The following is a 27290-nucleotide window of genomic DNA, read 5'->3' as shown; positions in this document are numbered from 1 at the left end:
TTCAAAATACCTCTTGTAATTAACACCATTAGAAGCGCCTCGAAAAGTACGTTAATAAGGCATTAGAAAGTATGGAGTGATCATCATAATTTACATAGTCGAATCTTGCAAAATAAGTCGAATAGGATCCAAAAAGTTTGAAAACGAACAAATCAAAACAAGATGGTGTACGGAGATAAAAAAAATAATTTTGCCCGACGAAATCAATGATGCCTCTCTTTTGGTTGCAAACGATGCTTTTGAAGCTAATTGTTAAAAGGAAATTGCGAATAGAAAAAAGCATTATAGTAGTTTACATGACTATTTTGGTTTACTTCTGTTACAGCTTTTAGATCTGTCAAATAAAATCATCGCAAAGTGCGAATTCAAATGTGAAGCCTGATGCGAAACGCTAAACTGTAATTTTGATCAGCATTGCCTGGGTGTTGAGAGCAGGGAATCCTGCTTTTTTTACTACTAGTTCAATGGAATCCACGACGATGTTAATCATGTTAATGATATGGAGCAACACAGTAGAGCCACTTGTTTAATATCTCTGCATTTTAGTATAATGGCAGCATTACCTTATACAACAGACATTATTGCTATGCAAATCTCTTGAAAAATGATAGAGAAATCAGATGACATGATCGTTTTTAGTGCAAATGCCCCATAGAGGGCTTGATTTGTTTATGTACGTAACTGTAAATCTATTACGACATTCATTGACTAGACATTTGTTTGTATATAAAGAGCCAACGATGATCTTTAGTTGATTTACATAATAGAAACCTTAACTTTATTACAATCTTGGTATAGCGAGACTTGCACTAGTATTTGCACCAAATTTGCGAAAAAAAAACGCAGCAACTGACGCAACAAACAGAGGCTTTTGGCTAAGCTTTGTTCTGATAAAAGGCTCCTTGTACGACAAAAAAAAAAGTACATTCATGTCAAAATGTAACCACACATGATGCTCAACTATTTTTAGCCTAAAAAGCATTGCTTGAGATCAGTGGTGCACTGAATGGAAAGGAGAAGATACCAACATCTCCTATCATTGGTAGTATGTGGCGTATAGAAAGAGAAATGTTGATATGATACACAGCAAAAAAAAAGAGAGAGAGAGAGAGCCACATGCTATACACCCAAATAAAGACATTTTATATCAAGTTTATCATTGTATTTGTTAAACGAAAACAGTTGATTTCATCTAGTTGATTTCATCAGGAACATGTCTCGACACTTTTCGAGTCAGATCATAGTCATTCTCATCTGGCACATTGCGTCCATGGGGAGGATTACCTGAAGAGAGACCAGCAGTTGTCGATGTTGAAATAGGTATCATTGGTTCTTGCTGATGTGCATAATAAGCATCATGTGAATATGCATTCGTGTTGTAGTTATTATTGTATGCCTGGTTATAATCGCTGTAGTAATGCTCTTGAGGAGGAGATTGAGATCCATCGTATCCAGCGTACTGCTGATGCTGGTCATCGTAGGCAGGATTGTAGGCTTGAACAAATGGTCTTGGCTTAATGCCCTGTGAGGGAGCTGTGCTCATCGAGAGTGGTCTGCTGCTGGGTAGACTATTATTATCAGAGATCACTGTGGGTGTACCATATGTATTGTAGTTATTAGCGAATGGATGTGGGTTGATAGGACCACCTGCACCGCCAGTCTCTGATTCGTATGATGTTTCCTTTTTGTTTTTGTTGCGACGACGTCTCGATAGTAGAATGACGATAAACCCTAAAATTCAATTAAACATGTTCAATGTCAAGAATGGATGAAACATGTTGATTTACATGTATATACCTATCAGAGCAATGGCTGCGACACCGCCTACGACACCGCCTGCAATAGCACCTACGTTGGTCGATCCAGGTTCACCTCCACCCTGAGAAGGTATAGCTGTTGCAACATGCGTGATATAGCTGCTATAAGAAGTGGATGTAAACGTGCGAACAACAGTGCCTGATGTTGTTACAGTGACAATGGGAACAGGTGTAGATGTAGCAACTTCCTTTGTGGTACTAATGACGGGCGGTGGTGAAGTAGTGGTTGATATGGAAGGAGGGGGTGTGGTGGTTGATGTTGGAGGAGGATCTATGGTTTTAGAGGATGATGAGGATGTGGTTTCTTTATATGAAGTAGTAGAAGTTTGGATGCTAGTGTCATTCGTCATACCATTCGTCGTGGAAGTAGTACCAGAAGGATCCGTAGTTGGGTTAGTGGTGGTAGATGTTACAGGATCCTATATAGTGTGAAATACGTCAATATTGCCCTGTATGATATATACTACTGGTATATTTACTGTAGTTGAGGTTTTTGGAGGGGTTGATGTCGAGCTGGGAGGAAGGGAAGAAGCTTCGGTTGATTTAGGATTAGAATCAGAAGTAGCAGCTGGCCTGCCATTTGTCACTGATCCGCTGTAGTCCATGATTAAGAGATTAGATGAATAGTATATAAGATAAAGTGTAGAGAAGGAAGGAAGGAAGGAAGGAAGGAAGGAACTTGAGAATGAAGGTACTTTTTTTTTTTTCATTTTATGGCAAGATCAGCATTGATGTTCCCTCTTTCATCGGACCGAGTAAAAAAGCTCTCTCTCTCTCTCTCTCTCTGCTTTTGATCATTCGTGTAACAAGAATTACAAAAGGGCATCTTTGTTTATGTTCCATGGTGCAAGAACGAACAAAGAACAAGAGTCAGTACAAGCTGGTCCCCTTGAAATGAAATTCCAATGCAAAGGCTCCTTTCATAGTGTAAATCTAGAGCAAGCTTCTTTTCTGTATCTCCTGAATTTTTTGCACTTTATTCATGTCATGTTTAGGATGATTCGTTGATTTCAGCATTTTTATCAGCCTCACTCTCAGCCTCTTTCGTGGTGCTAGTAGTAGCAGTAGTATCAGCAGTATCGGCAGGAACAGCAGGCGCATCGTTCTTTTGGTTTGCCCCAAGAATGCTCTCCACATTGTACCTTTTCAGCTCATTGAAATCATCGACAACAGATAGCATACATACAGTCTATCATCTTCTGTTAGCGCATGTCTCCTGGATATCAAATACCATCTTTACCTGACACACTTCAGCAATGATGGTTAATTCAGGTTCTTGCAGGTCCACTTTATGTCCAGGTCCAACCGTAGCAGCCAAGGCATTGATGATGCTCATACGGTCAATCTTTGTACAATTACGCACTCTGCATGCCACAGCAAACTAGTAATTCAAACCGTCAGCATGTGCACTGCGCTCATACTACCGAGATTTCATGTAGGTTACCTTTCTAGAGATGAGATTGCCTTGGTCGTCTTTCTGGCTGAAATGAGGTTCAAATAGTGCTTTAGCGGCTGCTTCGATGTCTAAGATATGAGCATTGCATGTCTTTTCAACTGGAAGAAATCTGGAGATATATCTGGTCATGTACTTTTGAGTCTCTTTCAATTCTGTCAACATGTGATGAACCACTTTGGATGGGTTTACAGGAGGATTGATTCGAATGAATGCAACTGTCGCCATGGAGAATCAGCACTGGATCAATAAATGTTGTACGCTCATGCTTACCGCAATCAGTAGCTGTCGTGATATTGCTGTATCGTTTCTTAGAAGCAGGCTTTTTTAGTGCGGCTACTTCCTTGGCAATAGATGCTTCCAAATCGAGATCTTCATCATTGGAGTCTTCTGATGCATCATTCTCTTCTGGAGGATATAGTGTATCGCCGTACTATGTGTGGTCTGGTCAATACTCCATGCTACAGAGGGTGTAAGTTACATACTCTGGCCAAGACATCTAAAGCTTCTTTCACTGCACGGCTTTCTTTGCCTCGAGAACACATTACAAGTACACCTGCCATGCCAGGAGTAACATTGAATTTATTATGGTGGCTTTTGGTGGAGTTTTCCTACAGATGACATTTGTTGGCCATCTTTCATAGTCGAGCATTTGGGTTCACTGTACCTTGGCACAATGATAGATCTTTTGCTTCTTCTTCTTGTTTCCTCCGTTTTGATTTCCTCGTTTAGACATTTGGCTTTGATTCAAAGAGTTTATTGTTCATCTCGATGAAAAAAATTCAATCCTTTTGATTTGAGTGAATGCAAGGTCACATATCGACTGCTCTTTGCTTGTATTCATGGACCTGGATCGAGCTGCTCGCATGAAAGAGGCATTTACACAAAAGAAAGTGCCTGGAAACAGCTACATTTTATCTCGCAATCACATTGAATTGAATACAGGTCGAGCGGGTTTAGGTCAAATGCCTTTCATGCTGACATTTTCACAGCACGATGCCTCAATTGCATTGCAAAGATGTCAAATGCCAAATGCCATCCATCATGAAAATCACACTCCGTTTTTTTTTCAGGCTGTATGAAAAAAGATTTTTCGACCCTTTTCGCTTCCTGTCATATCTCCATTTACCAAATCAATGGTTGCCTCTACATCTTTAGACGTTGTTCCTGACGACCCAACAGCATACAAGACTCAGCAATACTGGGAAGATAGATATCAAAAGTAATATTCTTGGAAATTTTGCAGAATGACATACTCAACATGACAACGATAGAGAAGATGCAAACACTACCTTTGACTGGTTCAAAACATATGCCGAGCTCAAGCCTTTACTAAACGAAGCCATTCCCAACAGAGAAGCCAGGGTGCTGATGCTTGGATGTGGCAACTCCAGTAAGTAGATTGGTATATGCAGTCCAATCAAAGGACCTTCTAACATCTTGTCAGCACTGGGAGAGGACATGTACAATGATGGCTATCAGAATATCGTGAATATCGATTACTCTAAAACTGTGATTGAGCACATGAAGGAGAGATGTGCTGATAAACCTGAAATGAGCTGTAAATATGGACATCATTGGAGAATGAACAGGCATTGATAGGCACACATGTAGGGCTAGAGATGGACATTCGTGATCTGAAGTTTGACAATGAATCATTTGATGCAGTGATTGACAAAGGTAAAGCTGAATGTGGTAATGTAGCAACCCATCTCATGTAAAATCCAGGTACCATGGATGCTTTGATGTGCGATCGAGGCGATGTGTGGGACCCCTCAGAGGAACTTATCAACGATGTCAAGGGAGAAGTAGATGAGGTCGAAAGAGTGCTCAAGGTGGGAGGCACATTTTTATACATTACATTTGGACAACCTCATTTCCGCAAGAGACATCTTCAAAGAGACTGCTGGAATATCGATACAAAGACAATGGGCGATGCATTCCATTACTTTTTCTACACTATGGTCAAGCATGCATAAAGCTGGCTGGGTGGCTTATGCTACCGCTGCTGCTGCACATATATTTTCATGAGAAAGAGTGCAATAAAATCCACCTTTTGTTCTTACATGACCCTTTTGTATTTATTACCTAAACGATTCTACAGCTCCAACAAGCAAACCTCTCCTGTAGCTCAATTAGATCAACTAGCAAAGTTATGCGCCAGTGTGAATGGCGTGCAAAGTACACTGAAGAAGAGCGCCATCGTCAAAGAGTCGCCAGCATGCCATTCCACTTTGAAGCGCATCTACGATCCACACTTGCGCTTCCACCTCTCCAAGAATTCAGCACTAAAATATCTAAAGTCGCATGCCATTGAAGCTGTATCCACATATGACGATTTGAACACACTGTTGGACGACTTGGCAGCACGCACACTGAGAGGAAACGCTGCTTGTGAAGCAGTGGGAGCCTTTTATCAGACGCATTGCCTGACAGAGGAGCACAAGGACATCTTTTGGCGCATCCTGGACAAGAACTTGAAAATGGGCGTTTCTTTCAAGACCATCCGCCATGTGCTGCCCATGGAGAGCATGAGTGTTGCATTAGCAGCATCCTATGTGCCTCATCTTGATGTGACAGAGGGTTGGTATGTCTCTCAGAAACTAGACGGTATTCGATGCATTGCTATGATACGAAAGAGCAAGGGCGGTTGCCAGCACGACATTCAGTTTTATTCCCGTACAGGAAGGCCATTTCAATCATTACAAAAAGTAAAGAACGACATACAGAAACGACTGCATAAATTAGCCCTCCACGATGAATTCGTGCTAGATGGAGAAATATGCGCTTACACCAGTGATGATTTGAAGAACGAAGATTTCTTGAAGGCAATGGGACAGGTGCGACGGTTTGAGGAAATGGAGAACCCAGTCTATCAAGTGTTTGATCGGATTCAACTAGATCATTTTCTGCAAGCAAAAGGAGATGAGCTGTTTAGTGAGCGTCAACAGGCATTGGAGTCATTTATAGGCACAATACCACTCCCCCATCTCAAAAGAGTAGTGCAAACAAAACTGTCAGATTCGAATCAGTTGGACCGGCTCAAGAAGGAAGCCATAGAGAAAGGCTGGGAGGGATTGATGCTGAGAAAAGACGTCGGCTATGAAGGAAAGCGAACGTGAGTGTAGCCAACACCTACCAAGCATCATTGTAACTGACTCAAAAGCATGACAGGAAAAACTTGGTCAAGCTCAAGGAATGGGAGGATGCTGAATACACTGTGAAAAACATAGAAACTGGATACATGCGAATGGCAGACACAGGTGAGACCAAGCTTGTGGTCACCAATGTCAACATTGAGCACAAAGGATACCCTGTCAGTGTTGGGTCTGGATTCTCCATGCAAAGCCGCATAGATTACGCTCAACATCCAGAGAGGATCATTGGCAAGACAATTACCGTTCGCTACTTTACAGAATCCAAAAAGGAGAATGGATCCATCTCATTGCGCTTTCCAACTGTCAAAGCAGTCTATGAGGATGGATCAAGGGACATGTGAAGAGAATTAGCAGTCTAGAAATTGCTTTAGATAAAATAAAAAATCTCTTTCTTCTGTCCAATTCTTTTTGCTTAGCAACAACTATGCAACCTTTCTTTGAAACTTCAGGCTGGGCATTGCCAAAGAGCATTGCTCCTCAAAAGCAGCAAGAATCCACCAAAAAGACAAAATTAGCAACACAACAAGTAGAGGACAATTCAAAGGAGATCAAGGCTTCCAGAGAGGCCGATCAGATTCAAGCTCAAATGGCTACATTGAATGATGCGTCTGCTACCACGCCAAAGGAACCCAAAGCTAAGAAGCCCCGTAACAGAAACAAGAAGAGAGCTTTAGAGCAAAAGCCTGAAGAGAAGGAACCCGTGCAAAACAAGAAAGCCAAGACTGCACCTGCCAATGATCAAAAGAAAAAGTTACAGCAGGTAAAGAAGTCCATTCATGCACCTTGGTTTGACATGTCGGCTCACATTTGGTGCCACAGCTTTTAAACAAAAAGAACAAGAGCACAGATCAAAAGAACAAACAACCAGCAAAGAATGAAAAGGTAGGCTGCCCAATGTACTCAACAAGAGAAAGCGAGAACATGCTTAGTAATACATGGACTCTAGAAACAGCAGACCGAAGAGCTCAGTCAGCCCAAGAAATTAGATACTTCAGCAAAGAACTCGCCCATGGATGATGGACTTACACCACTCCAACGCAAAATGAAGGAAAAGCTATCAGGCGCTCGTTTTCGATGGCTGAATGAACAACTGTATACCACACCTGGAAAGCACTCATTCAGTCTTTTCCAAGAGAAGCCCGAGTTATTTGACGAATACCACGAAGGTTTCCGTCACCAAGTGGAATCATGGCCTGTCAATCCTGTCGATGTCATTATCAGCCAGCTGAAGAAGCTTCCCAAAGACACTGTCATTGCTGATCTCGGTTGTGGCGATGCTATGATCGCGCAGTCCTTGACCAAGCAAAAAGTGTTGAGCTTTGATCTGATCGCCAAGAACGACCTTGTTACAGCATGCGATATCACCAAGTTACCGTTGGAAGCCAATTCTGTGGATGTCGCTGTGTTCTCATTATCGTTGATGGGCACAAACTACTTGGATTTTCTTAAAGAGGCACACCGTGTCCTTAAAGTTGGTGGCGAGTTGAAAATTGCAGAAGTTGTTAGTCGATTCAGTGATTTGGATTCGTTCATTTCGCTGCTGGAAGGGTTAGGATTCGATTTCATGGACAAGGAAGACGACAACAAGATGTTTGTCATGCTCTACTTTACAAAGCAGCCCAACTACGAGGAGGAAATGGACAATGAAATGTTGGCAGGCCTCAGTAAAACACAGATTCGGTCTCTCAAGAAGGGTGCAGGCATCAACAACTCCAAGACAAAATTGCAAAAGAAGGCACAACAGTTACTAAAGCCTTGTTTGTACAAGAAGCGCTAATAAAACATAGTTTATTACTACACTACATTCTTCGTCTCTCCCCCTTTTGAGTCTTTTTCTTTTCTTTATCTTGTTCCTTATCCTTCTTTTGCTTGCTCTGTAGCATGCGGTTACGCTCCTTCTCTTTATCAGCTGCCTTTTTCAACTCTTCACGGCGTGCTTGTTCCTTTTCCTTGACAATGTCGGCATTGCGATTAGCAGCAAGTAATGGATCTAATAGGCAGATGTGTCAGAAATGGTGCCTGAATACATTGATCCGGGTCAAATGGTTTACCTGCAACAGGCAATGTTTTTCCTCGGCGTCTATCTCTGGGTGTCAACTCTGTGGGCTCCTCCTTTTTGCTCTCATCATCACTGCCATCAGCGACATATCCATATTGCTGCATTAATTTGTCTCGAGCCTCTTTTTGCTCTTTGGTCAACAGCTTTTGTGCTGTGCGAAGTGACACATTCTCTTCCTGCTCCTTTTCTGCTTTGATTCGTCTCTCTTCCTCGCGCGCTTTGGCATCTTGGATCAGTTTGGACTTTTTCTCTTCTGCTTCCTTTTGTTGGTTTTCATGAACTTGTTTCCAGTCTTTCAGCAGGTGGTTGATCAAATTCTCGGTATCTTTGTCCTAGCTCGAGATCAGCTTTGTGTTTGTTGGATAGATACAGAGACCACGACTTACAGTTGCTTCTGACAGGAATTCGGATATAACCTCTCTTTTCTCGTCCTCTTCCATGGACTCATCCTCAATGATGCCAGTAATGTACTCTGCAATATCATCGTCTACAATGCTGTTAGTATGCGCTGGTTTTTATGCTACCATGTCATATTACCCTTCAGTTCAATGAGAGCCAATTGCTCGGTTACTTTATCGACCACACTCATGTTGGAGCTATACAAGATGATATCTCACCAAAAACTCGCTATAAATATTTTTCGCTCTCTGTGACGTTGGAAGACCAGTTAAAGCACTTCTTTTGCATGTCGTTCAACAAGAAATCAAACGACGACTTTACGAGCAGAGTCAACAAACTGTTGTCCAAAGATGATGGCTCTAAGAAAGAGACGTACGTATAGCATAATGAACGACCAAAGCGATGTTCTTATGCGAAAACGTATAGAGACGAAGAACTAGCCAGCAGATTCACCAGCGTCTTCTCCTCGCCGCCTATTGTGAATCAACAGAGTTACCATATACCTGACCATGCGTACGGCGATGATATAGACAGAGAAGTAAGGATTGAAGCATTGTTATAAAACGAGCCATACACAGCAAGGACTAAAGATGCATGGTGTTCTCACAGATTGAGAAGATGCTCCAAGACAGCGACGAAGAGACGGATGCTATCGACGATTACATTTATGGCGTGTTGGACGAGAAAAAGGACATGGTGCAAGAGAAAATGGACGGTTTTCAAAAGGCATTTATGGGCGACAACGACCCGTTTATCGGTACGGATGAAAGCGATGAGCTGATCAAGAAACTGCAGCAAGAAAACGCATTGGATGCTAAATATGAACAGTTTGCAAAAAAGAGGGACGAGGATCTGGAGAAGCGATACCACGCATTAAAGAAGGATGCACCTTCCTTTTCAACAACAGCATATGATGATAGCAGTAAGCCCAAAGGGTCTATTCCAAAACCACTGACAAGCACAGACTTGCATGACGAAATTGATGATTGGTGTTGTAAGTACTACATGCCATATAGAGTAGATGTAGAGTGTCTCATTCATGGATGTACAACAGGTATTTGCAATGACGATGCCACTGTTGAGTGTCTAGGATGTGAGGATGACAACAAGTATTGTAAAGAATGCTTTTTCCATACGCATAGGAGTGAATCTGCAGATTATAACGCTACCAAACACAAAAGCAGGCCATATCAAGTGAAAACATAGTTGTTTTTTTTTTATTGAGCTGCTGTTGGTGTCATTAGGGATAATGCTCTGGCATAATCTTGCGTAAGACCCCTATACCAACATGATGAATAAACCGTGCCCAATGTTCGTTGTACACATGCACATACCGTCTAAGATGAAGGAGGTCAACCCCCAAATTTGCTTTTCGCCTTCTATATGATCTGGCACCTTGAATTCTGTATACTTCATCTTGCTCTCACGGAATTGCTTGAGCTGTCTCACTTCTGGCTGTATCAGGTAGTCGATGGGCAATGTAAATACACTCGACACTTCATCAGGGTTGAATTTTGTGAGGTCTACTTGATCCTTGATAAATCCCACATAGGGATACACTTTGAGCGATCCTGTTTTGTTGGGCAATGCTGAATAACAGCCCAAGATATCTATTGATTCAGTGTCTATGCCAATCTCTTCCTTTGTCTCTCGCAACGCAGTAAACTGTGTTGAGGGGTCGCTTTCATCTAGTACACAGCGTCAGCGTCTTGCCATTTCTAGCGTTTGTGTGTTCCTTTATGATGAGTTACCTGTTTTACCACCAGGGAAACTATAACCAGAAAACATTAAGACTGGCATGTCAAAATGACTCTGTACACAAAACTCACCTTATCTCGCCGCTATGCGTTCTCATATTGATGTTTCTTACTGTGAATAGGATGCTAGGTTTTCCTTCAACGACACATAAAGGCACAAGCACTGCCGCATCTTTCACGTTCGGTTTATAATTCAGCTTGAATTGAGGTGAATTGAGTAGTCTTTTTGAGAACAGTGAAAGTGTTGTTGTATCAAAAACGATTGGAACTGAACGAGATAGCATTGTTGAATGGAAAGAGAATAATGAAATGCTCATGTTCTGTTTTCTTCTATATTCATTTGGTGCTGGTTTTCAATGTAAATTAGATCCATCGTCCTGTGTGTGGTAAAAGCATTTGTAATGTCCCACTTTCACCCGATGCTCAGTTACAGCGTCAGCCTCATTACGGGATACGTCTGGTTAAAAAAATCAACCGATTTGCTTTTCTTGATACCAGCAGACCTATTTCAAGTATCAAAAGAGGGCTTACAGCATGAAATAAAGCTGCTCAGAACTAAAGCACCTGGCTATTTCTGGTTCAAAAGTCAAATGTTTAATTTGACAACAATCCAGCTGCAAATCATCGACTATAAAATGATATTTGGATGGTATGTTTTAAAAAAAAGGTTGTTTGATGATAATTGAATGGATTAAATCAAAAATGATGGTGACATGACGCCAAAGTAAGTTTGTAAACTATACCACTGGTGGACGAGAGAAAGACGGTTACTAATGTCCAAATTGCTGGAAGCATTTAAAGACTGTTTCGAAACTCAAATCGCATCCGGAGTACGACAACAATAGTTCAGTAAACATTAAAAAGCAAAAGAGAAATGATGTCCAGAATACCACATCACCAAACCCCGGCCTCACCGCTTCCACAGCTAAGGATATCAAAATATGCCAACAAAGCATTGCTTGAAACCAGCATACTCAGGAAGCCCACAGCCATACATGCTACAGCAGCCGCCGCCAACCCAATTAATCCTCCGCTCAACATCGTTGATTTGATTTGATGATTTCTGAATTTTTTGAACATATTTCGACTTATTTTGCATAATTGACTATGTAAGTTGTGATGATCACCCCATACTTTCTAATGCATTATTAAGGTACTTTTTGAGGCGCTTCTAATGGTGTTAATTACAAGAGGTATTTTGAACAAGAATTTGGAGCAATATCCGAAAATATGAAATCAGGTGTTTGGCCAAAAAGTTGAGATTTTACATATCAAGGTTGCACAAACTATGTTTCAGGGGCTGCTTTGAATCGATAGCATCATTTTGGTTATATACATACCATAGTAAAAGTCTGTATTTTTGGGGTCAAAAACGCGATCGTTTGATTTTTGATAAAAATCATGAGGTATCCCTCATGGTTTGGAGTCAATTTTTGATGATCCTAAAAAAAGTTGAGCAAAGTTGTCAGAAAGCAAGTTCTTGATCAGAGAAATGGTTTGGTGCTATTCCGGCAGTCTAAATCAGCTCCCAAACACGAGATATTGCGACTCAAATGTATCCATTTTTCGCTGTGTTTTGCTATTTTTGAGTGTCAAGAGGCAATTCAAGTATTCCATCCGCCCATTTAGGAATTGCTCCTCTGGGTTTTCGACGTAGAGCATAGCGTTGTTTGTCAAAATACGTGTACCTTGTATACAAGACATGATAGGTTCAGAATAAAACCTATTGATACTAGATCTATGCAAGTAGTAATTACATTAATAGCCAAATATCAGCTATTCACGCTTCTTTGTCATTGAGCATTTATAATGATTACAAGTAGGCTCGATTCATTTGCTAGGCAACATCAGTTTCATGAAATGTATATCGATTTTGACGCTGTTAAAACGGTGATTCATTCTACAATTTTCAGTGCAACATGAACATTGGAAGATCTTACACGAGGTGCTGAAGTTTCTCAAGGATTAAACCATTCTTGTCATGTAAAGAGAGATGATATTGACATTTGATTACTGGCTTTTTGAAAGTGTTTAAAGTAAATACCCATCATGCGCATTCGTGCCAAACATGTTTGGTAGCGCGGCGATCTCCATCTTTGGCCCTTGGTGGTACCAATTTTGAATAGGATCTACTATTACCTATTGCCTATCAGATGATGATGTTTACAACAAACCGCCTTATTAAGGACAATGTTTTGGATTGCCCTTTACTACTTGATGGATGCAATGTATGTATATAAAACAGAGATTTGGGAGATTTCTTTCATTTTTCTTTACTTTCTTCCTACATACAAACATAACACAACATGTTGATACCCTTCCCTGTATTTCGTAACCAAATTGTGCACTCCATGAACCCGTATATACACAAATACTGTGGATGTATACATTTGCGAATGGGAGCCACTATATCGTGCATCATTTGGATGGTAAATATAATACCACACATGGTGGACCGTTCAATAGTTTGGCTAAAAATGATACACACACACACACAGGGATTGTCACTCTATTTCGCCATCATTTCGTTTCAAGCAAAGAGTCGTGAGTAACAGATGAGAATGAATTATACTGTAACAGAAGGTTAAAGATTGTTATAAGCCTTCTATTCATATATAAATACAACGGCTATCTACATATTTGGAACAATCAACCTCGTATTTTTTGGTATTTCTCTGGGCACATTACTTCCAATTTACTTTGTAAGGATCTTTGTCGGTCCATTTCCTCATCGCCTTCTTGTATCACTCACACTAGCAGTTTTGGATAGAAATCATATCATGGCATCAAACGGGCCACCTTATTCATATTTGTCGCACTCGCGTTTCTGCTACTTGATATGCTTATCAACACTATATTGTTCATTGTAGACAGAGACAACTATGTGAGTTGGTGCATCAGATCAGCCTCATTAAATCTCAATTCGATCTTGCAACAAGTTCAAAGCAATGGTACACAAGAACCAACAACAACAGGCTTCAGTACAGAAATGGGCGATTTTTATAATTGCAGCAGAACCTGGGAAGATGAGCTCAAGTTTTCCATCATGATGACTATTGTCATGATCATGGTCTATGTAAGTTTGGCATATTGGCATAGGATAGAACATGGACAACTCACAGCGACTTTCAGTCTTACTGGGCTATCAGCTTGCACTCGTATAGTCACAAACTTCGAATTGACCTGCGTGTGATGATGACCCAAAATATGAATACAAGGTTACCTATGATGGGAAACATGATGCCCGCTCAAGGAGGACCAATTGTTACTGGAGCAGATATTATGCTTCAATGATGATCCCATAGAAGGGAATATAAATAAAATGGTGTAGCGAATCGGTACAACGCACCTAAACAAGATTAGTTCTTTTTTCTACGAAAAAATGATCTGTATTGTTGCTCATCGATTTTTCTTCTTTTCGCTTTTGCCCCTTCTCTCTTTCCTATTTTGCTCCTTTCTTTTCCCTTTTTCTTTTCTTGCAAAACGCAAACAAGGTAAATGGCTTCATTTTACAAATACTCATCACCATCAGCATCGTCGAGCAAAGAAAAGAGTGCGAAAAAGGCGTCCAATCCAAACTCCAAATCACTGTTAGATCGACCACTTCCCAGGGCACCTCCCCCTGGAAATTTTAATGTAAATTATGATACGTTTGAAGTTAGAATACCCAATTACATTTTTGGAAAGGCCATTGAGCTTGCTGGAGCAGGTGGTTTGATGGCAGTCAGTGTTGGAAAGAGGTATGTATATATATATATATATATATATAATCTTGTTGTTTGTGTACCTGTATACAGTTTATTGAAATTCGTCTCCAGAATTAAAGACAACAAGATCGTGCTAGCAAAGATCTCGCCTCATTCAGTTCGACTGGAACGAGAATATTACGTAACAAAACGACTGTACTCATTGCCGGGTGGATCCAAATACGTGCCCAATGCTGTAGAATACGTTTCGCTGGTGCAAGATGGACTCGCAGCGTTACTCTACAGCGACATTCAGCCCAATGACTACATCTATTTCGAGCAGTATCAAAAGACCAACTACTTTACGCTACACTCATTGACGCTGATGACCAACAACTACGATGTGTGGGGTCAAGATGTGATGCCAATACCCAAATGCAACGAAATAACACTGGATGTCTTTCTAACCTTTGCTGTTGAATGCTGTTCGGCTCTCCAATTCTTACATGAGAATGGTGTAATCCATGGCGAATTGCGACCATCAGCCTTCCATTGTAGATCCGATGAAAAGGGCAACATCAGCACAAAGGTCTGGAATTTCGGTGGTGGGTTAAACTCGTACGAAGAACTATTGCTCACAAGCTCACGATGGAGGTCGTTCATGTCAAACGAAAACAGCAGCAATGCAACAGCTACTGCACCCGCCTCTACGACATCCTCCGCCTCGACCATCCCAACACCTCCACCACCTCCTCCATTCTCACCTCAGCAACCCTCCAACTACTTTCAGGTTAACAACAGTTACAAGCACAAAACGAATCATTACAGCAGCACGCCTACTTCATCCACACCGACTGCACCGAATTCGAGTCGATTCTACTCGCCCAAAGAGTTCCAGACATCGCTTGTCTATGTCAGTCCTGAACAAACCGGCAGAACATCCAATGCGCTGGACCACAGAGCGGATTTGTATTCTCTGGGCATCATGTTCTTTGTCATCCTGACGGATCGAAACCCTTTTGCCGGCACAGCCATAGATATCATCCACGCCATTTTATCCAAAAATGTGCCTCTTGTACATACCATTCGAAACGATATACCACCCATCATCAGCTTAATTATCGATAAACTGACCAGAAAGACGGTAGACGAGAGATACGACAGTGCCTATGGATTGCGAGAGGATTTGCTCGAATGCCAGAAGCGACTTGAAAACGATAATCCAGAAGAGGTATACGGAGAAGCCTTTCTTTGGTAAAACGTTGTGCTTGTCTATTAACCTGCTCTCTCCATGTAGAACTTGGTCTACTTTCCTTTGGGTCTTCGAGACATCAACCCTGTATTCAAAGTGTCTGATAGCGTCTACGGCCGAAACAAAGAATCCGAGTTGATTAGTTCCATCATCGAAAATACCTACAATCTTCACCAGCAGCAAAAGAGAAAAGCCAACAATCTACCGACGACCAACAACAAGAGCGTGCCTGAAGATCTCAGTGTCTTGTCAGCATCCGATTCCACCACCACCACTTCCATGTCTGTCGCCAGCGTATCCTCTTCAGTAACAGAGAAGCCTGACACTGTTGTGCAAGAAACGAGTGCATTGACGGAGGCAGACAATCTACTGCGAGTCAACTCATCCACATCACTTGATCACACTAGCTGTGAGGTCATTGTACTGAAAGGACCAGGTGGTATAGGTAAATCCACGCTAGTATCCACCTTAAATGTACAGGCGCGGCACTGCGGATACACTGCATCAGCCAAATTCGACAAGAACCAAAAGAGACCTTACAATGGATTACTGCGTTGTCTCTCCTCTATCCTGCGCCAACTGTTGACTGAATCAGAGCATGTCATTCGAGAATTTTACAGCGATCTCAAGAAAAATCTTGGCCCCCAGTTCAGCAACGTGCGATTGATGGTCAATATGGTGCCTGAATTGAAACCAATTTTGTATGATTACAGGGAGAGAATCAGCCTATCTGACGATGATGTCTTGATCAACATTTTGAACACGGAGACTCGATTTCACTCGGTAAGTTTTTATGACAATGTACCTTTAGGTGAGGCTGACAACAAACTATCTTAAATAAAAGGTCTTTCTCAACATCATTCGCACCATTGCGAGACGAAAGCTATTGACTTTGGTAAATGAGTACATCATGATATCATATTGCATGAAACGGGGTTCCTGATTGTCTATTTTACTAGTGCTTGGATGATTTACAAGAAGCAGATGAAGCTTCTATTCAGTTGATTAGCGCACTTATCCACTCTAGAACTACAATGCTGGTTATCTTAACGTTTAGAGATGGAGACGAGACACCTCAGAAAGTAATAGATATCCTAGACAAGTGCGCCAGTCCAGTGACAACCATTCAGCTTGTGCCATTGGACAGAGAAGGGCTCAAAGAACTCGTGCTGGATACATTCTACAATTCGCACAGGTCATACACAACACTGCGGTACCATGAAGTGGAGCAGGAACAACAACAGCGTATCGAGACCATCATGCCTCTCGTCGATATCATATACAAATGGACGCGTGGTAACCCCTTTTATGCCAAGCAGTTTCTCAAGACGATGAAGCGAAAAGACGACATTTGGTTCGACTGGACAGCGAAGAGCTGGAAGTTTAGGCTGGACAACATCAAGAAACTGTTCGATAATGACATCAAGCAGCCACTGCCACCCTCGAAAAAGCCCCTCTCTTCTGCAAATCATGCGACCGAAGTGCTGTTGTTTAGCCCTGGTGGATCTCAACCTCAACAGCAGCAACAGATGCAGCAATATCACAATGCAAACCAGTCTATATTTGATGTTCGAAACCTCGTCTCTCACTTGCGTTCATTGGACCTCAGCGCACAGTACTTTTTGATGTGGGCAAGCTTAATAGGCCATGTCTTTAATTTTCGAAGAATCAAATGGCTCATGATGGCCACCAGTTCAGGCAGTGGTGGTGACACATCGGACGAAAACAGTAGCATAGCAAGTTCCAGTAGCATCAGTAACAGTAGGTCCCCCATGTCGACCGATGAGGCAAGCAGCGTCAAGAGCCGCCCTCGCACCAATCCCACGTCGCCTGTGTTGCCCAGCAGCAGCAGCAGCAACAATCCCTCTTTAACGCCTGTGCTCACCTTTGAAGAGGAAGAAAAGAGGTCCAATCAAGCCATGTTGGGTCTGCAGGTCGCTTTGAACGAAGGTATTATTCAGTACAAGGCAGGCAACGACTTTCACTTTATCCACGATCGTTACTATCAAGCGGCTTCGATGCTGATTGTAGACCCTTCGCAGAGAGAGAGCATGCATCTCAAGATTGGACAGATGCTGATGTTGGAGGAAGAGGAGTTGGAAGAGGATGATAATGTATTTCTTACAGCAGATCACTTTGTCAAGAGTGCTGGCCTCATCAAGCTAATGGACAAGAGAAAGTGCTATCGAGATGTGCTCATCAAAGCTGGTAATGAAGCCACGCTGTCGGGCGCCTTGCAGATATCAGCGACTTACTATCTGTGCGCGCTTTCTTTGCTGGAAGAGGATGTCGAAAAGCGGTGGCAGGACGGCCCTGATACGTCCTTCTCTGAGACGTTGACAATCTACATGAAGATTCTGGAACTCAAGATTCTAAACAACAATGACATGAACAGAGCCACTTATACTCTTCCGAAAGATGTTGATCCACCAGCGCCAGCGACTGGCAAAGAGGAAGCAGTAACGACCGTCAAATCCGCCATTGCCAATGACAACAAGCTTGTTACTGCAACAACCTTCATCATACACGATGACATGAGGGACAGCATGGTCAAGCAAATCATGGACCACACACACGACCTTCCCTTTGAAAGAGCTCAAGCATGGCGCATTCAAGCACGCATCTACTTTCAGCAATCTCAGTATCGAAAGGGCATCTCCAACATCTTGCAAGGGCTGGAAGAACTGGGCATTGTCGTGGATACCAATATCACAGAGGAGGAAGTGCTGCGGTATTACCAAGCTGTCAAATCCAGCATCACAAAACCTGGTTTTGACATTTTGATCAAGTCGGGCCCCTGTCAGAATACGACGCAAATTGCCATCATGACACTATTGAACGAGGCCTGCACAGGTGCGTATTGGGTGAACCCCATTTTGGTCGACTTTTTTGCCCTTAAGCTATGTGAGCTCTCGCTCAAGTACGGATACACATCAGCTAGTGGAGGCGGCTTTATTTGGGTGGGTTGCACTGCGACCCGAGTGTCTGAATTCACATTGGCGGCTCAACTGGGTAAATTTGGTATGGCCATCAGTGAAAAGTATGCAGGAAATTCTGAAATTGCGCGTGCCATTATTGTGCATCATGCCATGTTGGCTCAGTGGACCGGTGTGCATGTAAGAGAGTATATCTATCAGTACCAGCGAGCCTACAAGTACGCTATTGCTGGCGGCGATCAGGTAAGTACTATATGGAGAGTAGTATAGACGCAAGGTCTGATCCCGTTTAAGCTTTTTTCCTCCATGGCTCTATTTCATGTTGCCACTACATTGTACTGGACCAGCTGCAACCTATCCGAACTGCGTTGGCACTTAAATCACTCGATGGAGGAATGCAGTAAAGGCAGTTCCAAGGATGTGCTTATCCTCAATATCTCCTTGTGGAGGTCCGTGCTTGTTTTCCAAGGGAAGACAGATATCACCATGGACCCCGAGAAGATGATGAATGACCCTGACAGTAGCTTTGATGAGCCTTCGTTTGTGGAAGATCTCAAAAGCCAGAGCGTCAATTCTGGTAATCCTCTCAATTGGCACTACAGTTTCAAGATGATTCTGCTATTCCATTTTGGCTTTACACAGGCTGCATCCGACTTGGGATTCAAGATTTTTGATAACTCAGTGAATGAAGCAGTGTAAGTCCAAGAAGCTATGAAAAAAAACAGGCAGCTGAATCTCCTTATTAACTAGACATCGCCATGTTGGTATTGCCATGTACTATCACTGCATTGCTATTGTCGAGTCGTTGAGAGACCCTCATCTTGAGCCCAGCACGAGGGAAAAGTATGAAAAGCAGCTTTACAAGAACGAAAAGAGGCTTAATGAACTAGCTACTCACTCTGAGGTGAACTACCGCATGTACCATAAAGTGGTGGTAAGTGTAAATGGACAGTTTGGTATGGCAAGTGTTCATTCATTTACCTATAGCAAGCACAAATATCCACACTAGACATGAACAACTTGAACAAAACGCTACATCTCTACAACGAAGTGATGGAGCTTGCGCTCAAGGGCAACTGGTACTCGTTCTTGGGCCTTACATTCGAGCTTGCGTCTGAACACTACATGCGTTGCGGCCTCACCATGTTGGCTATACCCACGTTGTCGAGATCCATTGAATTTTACGCGCGTTGGGGGGCTTTTGGTAAAGTGCAGTATCTCAAGAACAAGTACAGCGCCGAGTTAGAGAGCCGAACAGTAGTAGGAAAGGAAGAAGCGGCAGTGCAGACGGAGGATGTCATTGTTGGATTGACCACCACCGTCGTGGACAAGAATTTTAGTATTTGGGATAACAATAGCAGTGACGAAACGAGTCCAGGCTCTTCACTCAAAGAATTGTATGGCAACGACGACTCCCAGCAGCAACAACAGCAACAACAGCAGCGACATATGGGTGTAGGCACCGGTGGGCCAGAAGGCGGTGCTGGCGGTGCGGGTGGAAACAACGAGTCTTTGCTGAGCAACAATGTGGCTTCAGAAGATGTCAATGTCGTGCGAGAAGACACGCTGTTCTCCTTGGACATGGTGGATTTGACCTCTATTATCAAGAGCTCGCAAGGTACAGTACTTTTAGCACGCATGTTAGTATGAAGGCTCAACTAACCTATCGTGTAGTTATCTCCAATGAGATGAACTCGTTTGACGAACTGCTGAAAAAGATGATGGGTATCATCATGGGCAATTCGGGTGCAGAGTCTGGTGCCATCATCATCAAAGAAGGGGTATTTGGTATTGCTGCTTATTCCGTGCGAGCGACCGACACTTGTCAGACATTTGAACCGCCTCTGGCTCTTCGTGATGACGATGACAAGATATCCACTTCAATCGTGCATTATGTAATCCACACGCATGCCAATCTTTTCATCTCCAATGTGGAAGGCGATCCTCGTTTCAACACGGGCGATGGCGGCATGAAGAAGGGAGCTGTGATCTGTATGCCCATTATGCACAAGAGCACACTGGTAGGCGTGCTGTACCTGCAGGCCAACTTGAACGCCTTTACTCACAAGCACGCCAATGTACTGGCGCTGCTGTGTGACCAGATTGGTATCTCCATCACAAATGCCTTGCTGTTCAAATCGGTACAAAAGGCTACAAAGGCCAATGCACTCATGATTGAGAGCCAACTCAAGGCATTGGAAGAAGCTCGCGCCAGCAGAGAACAGGCATTGCGAGCTACCAAAATGAAATCCAACTTTCTAGCCAACATGTCTCACGAACTGCGTACCCCGTTCTCTGGTTTCTATGGTATGATTTCCCTGTTGAGCGAAACTCGTCTGGATGCAGAACAGAGGGAATTTGTGTCTATTGCTAAGCAGAGCTGTGAGATGTTGCTGCACATCATTGACGATTTATTGGATTTCTCAAAGCTGGAGGCGCACAAGGTGAAGCTGTTGCATGGCTTATTCTACATTGAGGACCTGATTGCTGATAGAATGGAACTGCTCATCACACTGGCAACAAACAAGAACGTTGAACTAACCTACTTTATCGACCAAGATGTGCCGTCCATCATCTTTGGTGACGGGAATCGCATCGGCCAAATACTCATGAACCTGATTGGCAATGCTATCAAGTTTACACATCATGGCGAAGTCGTGGTGCGATGCTCTGTAGACAAGGACAGTGCTACGCAGAAAGAGCCTGATGACTTGACGCTAAGAATATCTGTTCAAGACACTGGCATTGGTATGTCTGAAGAAGAAATCAAGGGCTTGTTCTTGCCATTTAGCCAAGTAGATGGTTCCACGACAAGGTATAGTAATATATATACATAGGAGAGCGCTTGTCAATGAGAAACTAACGACTGCAAAAGAAACTTTGGTGGCACGGGCCTTGGCTTATCCATCTGTTTACAACTCGTCAAGTTGATGCATGGCGAAATTCATGTGGATTCCGTGGTGAACAAAGGATCCACCTTTACATTTACTATCCAAGTCAAAAACGGGGACACTGTCGCCAAGACGGATGCCAGTTATGATGCACGCAACTGCTCTATCAAGGAATTACAGCTACAACTCGGTCAGCCTCGTATGTTGATTGTCGGCGTCGAACGAGTCAAGTTCATGATCCAATCGTTCATACCTTGGGTGCAACATTTGGAGCACAAAGACTCGGTATCAGAGGGTATTGATGCTGCTTTATTCAACGCTAGAAGCGGTACGCCATATGACGGTATTGTGCTTGACTCGCCCAAGCCTGAAGATTTGCTAACGTTGATCAAGCACATTGAGGAGACGCCTGCCCTTAAAGACATGCGTATCTTGATTTTACTTGCGCCAACGGTAGACAACATTCGTCGCCATTTCGTTCAGAGTATTGTATCAGCTCGCAATGATGATAAGACTACTTCGTCGCCCTCCGCTAATACCAAGGCGTCTGTTAACAGCATCAGTGGCGACCACCTGCACCATCATCATGTATTCCATCCTCTGGTTACTCGACTCTCCAAACCCATTCGTACAGTCAAACTATTGAATGCACTTGTCAAGGTGCTGTCTAAAACGTCAGTGGTAATTGGCACTGATGCCGCTGAGAACAACACGCTGCTCGCCATCACAGACTTACCTACCTCCTCCTCCTCAGAGACAGATGCGACTGCAGTAACTGACATCAACAACAGCAGCCAAGTACTTGAAACTGGACTTGTGCAAGAGATTGTGCCTGTGCTTGTAACACCTCCTTATTCAAGACAGGATCATGAGGGATTCTCGCCTGAAGAACTAGCGCAATTCAAAGGTCAAAAGATTCTGGTTGCTGAAGACAACTTTATAGCGCAAAGGTTGATTGTGAAACAGCTGGATCGATTGGGATTTATCGTTGAAAAGTGCAATAATGGGTTCGAGTGCTTTGATACGTGGAAGGCAAGAGGACCTGGCTACTTTTTGTTGGCTTGGATAGATCATCATATGCCCGGTTGCGATGGATTAGAAGCAACAAGGAAAATTCGTGCCTACGAAAAGGAGATGAAGTTTAGCCCTGCATTACCGATCATTGCGTTAACAGGTAAGATACAATTGAGCGTGATTAGCTATGCGGTATGCTTATTTCCCCTATATAATCATAGCCGACATCCAATTGACTGCACAGACGAATTGCTTCAATGCAGGCATGAATGATTATGTAACTAAACCCTTGATGCAGAAAGATCTTGCAATGATTTTGAGAAAATATTGCCTGTAACGTTATTTCTGCCATAGAGCCTTGATAAATAACGAGTTTGGCTTTTTATTATTATTCTTTAACTATCCATAAAATCTACAACTACTAGAAATGTGCGATTAACATCAAATTTAAAGCATGTTGTGTGGTATATTCTTTTTTTTTTTTTTTTGGCTATCGAGCAGATACAAGGGAAATGTTACGCTCTACCACCTCCATTATTGAGTTCATCCACTGCACGGCGTTTCCTACTATTTGGCTTCCAGGTCTTATCCTCGTGCACAGACATGATATCCTGCGTTTTCTCTAATATATTCATCCATACGTCCAGTAATGTATTCGTACTATTCACAGTGTCTGTGAATTGATGTATCTTGTTGCTTGCTTCTCCAAAATCCTCCAAAATGCTCTCCATTGCTCGGTTCATTGATTTCACTGCTTCATATTCTGCTTTCAATTGCTGATTTTCTTCCTGTGTCAAGTTGGGATCTTCGGTAGGTGGTTCTTCTTGGTTTGTGGGTATCGCCAAAATGGTGGAGCGTCTACTGCTGATACCAAGCAATCTGTTATGACGATTACTAGGCGCGGATGCAAGTGGTGCTTCTACACGGTCAATTTCATCTTCATCCATGTTGAAATGATGTAAATAAGAAATAAAAAAGAAAGGCTTTGGTATCATTTGCATTCAATAAGCGCTCTTTAGGCATTGAGCTTGTGGTTCCTGTAACGCGTCTCAACAGCGTGAAAGGAGCCTGCTACTAAATCACTGCAGTGCTGCACTTGAAATGTATCTTGCACAAATACAAGATACTTTTCGAGTCATTGAATCAAGTAAAATTGACATGCCATTGTGCCATGCTATACAATATCTTGGCATCCAGGTATCTGGGCAATCAATACAAGTTTTAGATATTGAAAGTTTGAGGGATTTTCCTTTGAACTTTCGGGATTCTCGGTTTCCGGAGATAAATGTGACCATAACATTTGAGGGAAAGGCCCAATGAAATGAAGCAATAGACCCATTGCAAGACGTTGAGTCATACACCATCTTTCCAACAATGCTATTATTCCGAAATTCTAAAATATATTATAAGCAATGTCCATCTAATGCAATGTTAAGCTACATATTTATAAGCACACTGACAGAAACAATTGAGAAGCCATATCCATCAGCGTGAGTTTTCCAATTTTCCTGGGTTTCTAAGGATGATTCATCTTCCAGCAACAAGGAGATCAAAAAAAACCCGCTTTTGGTCGATAAGATTATCATTTGAACGCCAGCACGATGGTTGTAACACTTTAACCCATACCTGCTCCAATGTTTGCAATGAAGATTTCATTTTACCGTGAGAAATAACATGTCAAAATAGAAATTAGCAAAATCAAGATCTCTCTTTCGACATCGTTTATAGAAATAAGCTTATCGACATTTGCAATCAACAGACTAGAAAGCCGATCCCAATCAAATGGTAGTGTAGAAGGAACATGAGGAAACTATTTTTGATTCCATTGTATGCTATGTGCATTTGGCATTCCGTTTCTTGCTCTCGATTTTTAACGTTTATCCTACACAACTAAAATGACTCACATGCATGTATACTATTCAGAAAGAGATAGGAGAATGCCTTTACAGTCGAAATGCAGCAACATGTAAACGATATCCTAGGGTTGTATTAAAGTGAGTTTTCCATGTCATTCGCCCCGCCCTGTTCGTCGCCGCTGCCGACGCTCTATTATCTTCATTTAAGAAAGAAAATTTCTTTTTTTAAAAGAATTTGTTTCAGTCAGTGATGGTATAAATCAGAGCTGCTAATCAAAAAAATTTTCGCCTTCTTTTCCACTTTTTGTTGTATCAAATCGAAAAGAAAAAACATTTATTAAATTATTCTCTCCACAAATATGAAAGATCAGCTTGATCCAAGATTCGATGATCTTCGACCCGCTGAATCATCCTCAAGTTCAGCAATCTCACTAGGCGGTGGCCGCATGGAGAAGAGAAACTCCATCACATCTGTGGAATCAGGTGCCATGACAAACGATAGCACTTCTGTCGAGAGTAATGGTCCCATTGTAGTGCCTCACATGGGCCTCGTCAGTAGTTGTAATATGGTAAGCTGGCATGTCTACAGTGTAGAAACAACATCTGAGACTAATTGATCCTTGCCTAGATTGTGGGCCTCATCATTGGTAGTGGTATCTTTGCCTCACCTGGTCCTGTTACATTGAAGGTAGGTGCTGTAGGCTCTTCCTTGGTTGTTTGGGCTGTGGGTGGTATTCTCAGTATGATCGGTGCTCTCTGCTATGCTGAATTGGGTACAATGATTACAAGATCAGGCGGTGAATACCAATACCTGAAAGCATCCTACGGTCTTTGCCTGGGTTTGACCTTTAGTTGGGCTAATCTTTTGCTCACCAACCCCATCGGTACTGCTTCCATCGCTACTGTGTTTGCTCAATACATTATGGAAATGGCCTACTTTAATTCCGAGGATCCCAATGGCGAAAATGTCGTCATGCCAGATTATGCCATTAAGCTTGTTTCCATTGCTTGTATCTGGGTTGTTGTGTTCTTTAATGCATTTGCCAGAAAGGCAGGTGCTATGGTTGCCAATGTCTTTACCGCTGCCAAGTTGCTTGCTTTGACAATGATTATCATTATTGGTTGGGTATGGCTTGGCAAGGGTCATACAGAAAATTTCCAGGACGCTTTTGCCGGTAGCTCCACAAATGCTCTTGATTACGGTACTGCCATGTACATGGCTCTCTTTTCTTATAATGGTTGGAACAACTTGAACTATGGTATCGCTGAAGTCAAAAACCCCCAGCGTACTCTGCCCCTTGCTATTACTATTTCCTGTATCCTTGTCACCATGGTGTATGTCTTGGGTAACATTGCTTACTTTGCAACGTTGCCCGTAGCCACTGTCGCTACTTCATCCACTGTCGCTATGCAACTCGGTATGGTTGCCATGGGTAAGGGTGGTGCTTATTTCTTTGCTCTTATGGTAGTCTTGTCTACGTTTGGTGCTGTCAATGGTAATGTGTGGGCTGCCTCTCGTCTTGTAATGACCGCAGCCAACGAAGATGCTGTGTTTATGCCTCCTTTCTTTGGCAAGTTGAATGAGAAGCGTGAAACTCCCATCCGCGCTCTTATTCTTGTTGGTGTTATCGCTACTATTTGGTGTATTCCTGGTGATTTCACCTATCTTGCAAAGATGTACAGTTTCACTGGCTGGCTCTTTTATGGTTTTACCGTCTTTGGTTTAATCTTGATGCGTTTCAAAAAGAAGACCAAGGATTTACCTAGACCCTTCAAGATCTGGCTTCCTCTTGCTATTTTCTTTGTCATCATTGATATTTATCTTGTCGTTGCTCCTTTGATCGATGCCGGTTCTGCTGGTGTGTATCAATACATTATTTGTATCATTATTGGTCTTTTGGCCATTCCGATCTGGTTTGTGCGTGTACGAAAGCCAGCCGTTGGTCGCCTCTTGTTTGGCTGGATCCCTGGTTATCAAGAGGCATACATTCTTGAAACTCGCCGAAAGAAAGAGGAACGCAAAATTCGTTTAGCAGCCCTTCAAACTCAAGAGCCTCTTGAGATGACTGATGAAAAGACTGAAATCTAAGGGCCTCGTTGTGTGTATTCATCTCTCGGGTTTTGTATGTATATATTAAACTTTCATGGATGTCCTTTGTCGATACCCCCACACGGATGATGCTCTTTGTTTCTCTTTTCCTCTTTCTATCTTTCTTGTCTTTCAACTTTCTCTTCCAATATATTGTACTTTTTTCACTTATAAATAAATCATTTAGTAAATCATTTAGAAGATAATAAGTTAAATTTTTATGTCATTTTCTTTTTCGTTCCATCATAATTCAGGCATGCGTATTACTCTTGTTGCCTTTAACCAGCAGAGCTCTCTTGGGTACATCTGGGTTGGCTAGCATTTGTCGTTTTTGCATGTACTCGAAAACAGAGCGTTTCACGGATAGCGCTTGTACTAAAGACAAGTATATCTTTAAAATAATCACTAAAATTTCGCTATTTAATGCAGCAGTAATGAGGTGAGTGGCATTGAAAGTAAATCAGAAAACTGTGCTTGATCCAAGCAATAAATCTTTATTATATGTTTATTATGTGTCCTAATAATTTAAACATCAGGCTCTGGATGTACAATCCAATTTTCGGTTCCTGTTTTTGGGTCATTCAATATCGAGTTTTAGAATAGTAATGCTAGAGCTTTGAAAGTAGCATGTTTCTATGGGAACCTATTAATTGCAAGAGATTATGAGTAACAAATCAATGGGTGCAATGTTGGGAAACGCTGTAGTGAAAACCGCTTGGTTATACCTAGCTTCATTGTGGTTTGGCAAAGGTTTTAAGCTATGATGCTATGCATTTCACCAAGAAGGGGGGACAGCTTTATTGCGTCTTCTGTTGATGCTAAAGACTTCCTATCAGTACCATTATTTGCACGCTTTGGGGGGGGGAGGGGGGTTGCTAAACATATAAACGGATTTTCAGTCGCTACATTGGTTGTCAAATAAT

General features: G+C 42.3%; 12 protein-coding genes across 12 annotated transcripts; 7 read left to right on the top strand and 5 right to left on the bottom strand.

The window, feature by feature from the left end:
* Window positions 1–1192: 1192 nt before the first annotated feature.
* On the bottom strand, window positions 1193–2422 carry ATC70_004703 (uncharacterized protein; the record flags this gene model as incomplete). The annotated part of the gene is made up of 4 exons (XM_064824003.1): window positions 1193–1731; window positions 1798–2088; window positions 2170–2236; window positions 2297–2422. The coding sequence occupies 4 exons, from the start codon at window positions 2420–2422 to the stop codon at window positions 1193–1195; spliced, it is 1023 nt and encodes a 340-aa protein (XP_064676939.1).
* A 386-nt stretch (window positions 2423–2808) lies between these two features.
* Window positions 2809–4006, bottom strand: ATC70_004702 (Aa_trans domain-containing protein; the record flags this gene model as incomplete). Its single annotated transcript, XM_064824002.1, has 6 exons — window positions 2809–3006; window positions 3058–3198; window positions 3262–3488; window positions 3544–3703; window positions 3756–3881; window positions 3938–4006. 6 exons carry the CDS (start codon window positions 4004–4006, stop codon window positions 2809–2811), a joined length of 921 nt encoding a protein of 306 aa, XP_064676938.1.
* Window positions 4007–4406: 400 nt separating this feature from the next.
* ATC70_004701 (uncharacterized protein) lies at window positions 4407–5249 on the top strand (the record flags this gene model as incomplete). The annotated part of the gene is made up of 5 exons (XM_064824001.1): window positions 4407–4492; window positions 4545–4663; window positions 4718–4831; window positions 4885–4950; window positions 4999–5249. The coding sequence occupies 5 exons, from the start codon at window positions 4407–4409 to the stop codon at window positions 5247–5249; spliced, it is 636 nt and encodes a 211-aa protein (XP_064676937.1).
* An 87-nt stretch (window positions 5250–5336) lies between these two features.
* On the top strand, window positions 5337–6769 carry ATC70_004700 (uncharacterized protein; the record flags this gene model as incomplete). Its single annotated transcript, XM_064824000.1, has 2 exons — window positions 5337–6388; window positions 6445–6769. The coding sequence occupies 2 exons, from the start codon at window positions 5337–5339 to the stop codon at window positions 6767–6769; spliced, it is 1377 nt and encodes a 458-aa protein (XP_064676936.1).
* Window positions 6770–6852: 83 nt separating this feature from the next.
* ATC70_004699 (uncharacterized protein) lies at window positions 6853–8205 on the top strand (the record flags this gene model as incomplete). The annotated part of the gene is made up of 3 exons (XM_064823999.1): window positions 6853–7188; window positions 7248–7310; window positions 7375–8205. 3 exons carry the CDS (start codon window positions 6853–6855, stop codon window positions 8203–8205), a joined length of 1230 nt encoding a protein of 409 aa, XP_064676935.1.
* Window positions 8206–8227: 22 nt separating this feature from the next.
* ATC70_004698 (uncharacterized protein) lies at window positions 8228–9076 on the bottom strand (the record flags this gene model as incomplete). The annotated part of the gene is made up of 4 exons (XM_064823998.1): window positions 8228–8418; window positions 8480–8819; window positions 8874–8974; window positions 9025–9076. The coding sequence occupies 4 exons, from the start codon at window positions 9074–9076 to the stop codon at window positions 8228–8230; spliced, it is 684 nt and encodes a 227-aa protein (XP_064676934.1).
* A 96-nt stretch (window positions 9077–9172) lies between these two features.
* Window positions 9173–10092, top strand: ATC70_004697 (uncharacterized protein; the record flags this gene model as incomplete). Its single annotated transcript, XM_064823997.1, has 4 exons — window positions 9173–9258; window positions 9313–9424; window positions 9496–9880; window positions 9941–10092. The coding sequence occupies 4 exons, from the start codon at window positions 9173–9175 to the stop codon at window positions 10090–10092; spliced, it is 735 nt and encodes a 244-aa protein (XP_064676933.1).
* A 34-nt stretch (window positions 10093–10126) lies between these two features.
* Window positions 10127–10927, bottom strand: ATC70_004696 (uncharacterized protein; the record flags this gene model as incomplete). The annotated part of the gene is made up of 4 exons (XM_064823996.1): window positions 10127–10164; window positions 10221–10574; window positions 10638–10657; window positions 10716–10927. The coding sequence occupies 4 exons, from the start codon at window positions 10925–10927 to the stop codon at window positions 10127–10129; spliced, it is 624 nt and encodes a 207-aa protein (XP_064676932.1).
* A 2112-nt stretch (window positions 10928–13039) lies between these two features.
* Window positions 13040–13937, top strand: TMA20 (translation machinery-associated protein 20; the record flags this gene model as incomplete). The annotated part of the gene is made up of 5 exons (XM_064823995.1): window positions 13040–13072; window positions 13142–13187; window positions 13245–13345; window positions 13414–13719; window positions 13776–13937. The coding sequence occupies 5 exons, from the start codon at window positions 13040–13042 to the stop codon at window positions 13935–13937; spliced, it is 648 nt and encodes a 215-aa protein (XP_064676931.1).
* A 204-nt stretch (window positions 13938–14141) lies between these two features.
* ATC70_004694 (uncharacterized protein) lies at window positions 14142–22759 on the top strand (the record flags this gene model as incomplete). Its single annotated transcript, XM_064823994.1, has 11 exons — window positions 14142–14383; window positions 14462–15560; window positions 15627–16364; window positions 16426–16476; window positions 16541–18760; window positions 18812–19212; window positions 19268–19451; window positions 19505–20135; window positions 20192–21332; window positions 21393–22582; window positions 22644–22759. 11 exons carry the CDS (start codon window positions 14142–14144, stop codon window positions 22757–22759), a joined length of 8013 nt encoding a protein of 2670 aa, XP_064676930.1.
* A 178-nt stretch (window positions 22760–22937) lies between these two features.
* On the bottom strand, window positions 22938–23369 carry ATC70_004693 (uncharacterized protein; the record flags this gene model as incomplete). The annotated part of the gene is made up of 1 exon (XM_064823993.1): window positions 22938–23369. One exon carries the CDS (start codon window positions 23367–23369, stop codon window positions 22938–22940), a length of 432 nt encoding a protein of 143 aa, XP_064676929.1.
* Window positions 23370–24637: 1268 nt separating this feature from the next.
* On the top strand, window positions 24638–26367 carry SFC1_1 (Mitochondrial succinate-fumarate transporter; the record flags this gene model as incomplete). The annotated part of the gene is made up of 2 exons (XM_064823992.1): window positions 24638–24847; window positions 24907–26367. 2 exons carry the CDS (start codon window positions 24638–24640, stop codon window positions 26365–26367), a joined length of 1671 nt encoding a protein of 556 aa, XP_064676928.1.
* Window positions 26368–27290: the final 923 nt, after the last annotated feature.

This window comes from Mucor velutinosus (assembly GCF_035048745.1).
Source record: "Mucor velutinosus strain NIH1002 chromosome Unknown tig00001542, whole genome shotgun sequence".
Lineage (NCBI taxonomy): Eukaryota > Fungi > Mucoromycota > Mucoromycetes > Mucorales > Mucoraceae > Mucor > Mucor velutinosus.
The sequence above is the reverse complement of the archived record's forward strand: the minus strand, read 5'-3'. Positions and strand labels throughout refer to the sequence as shown.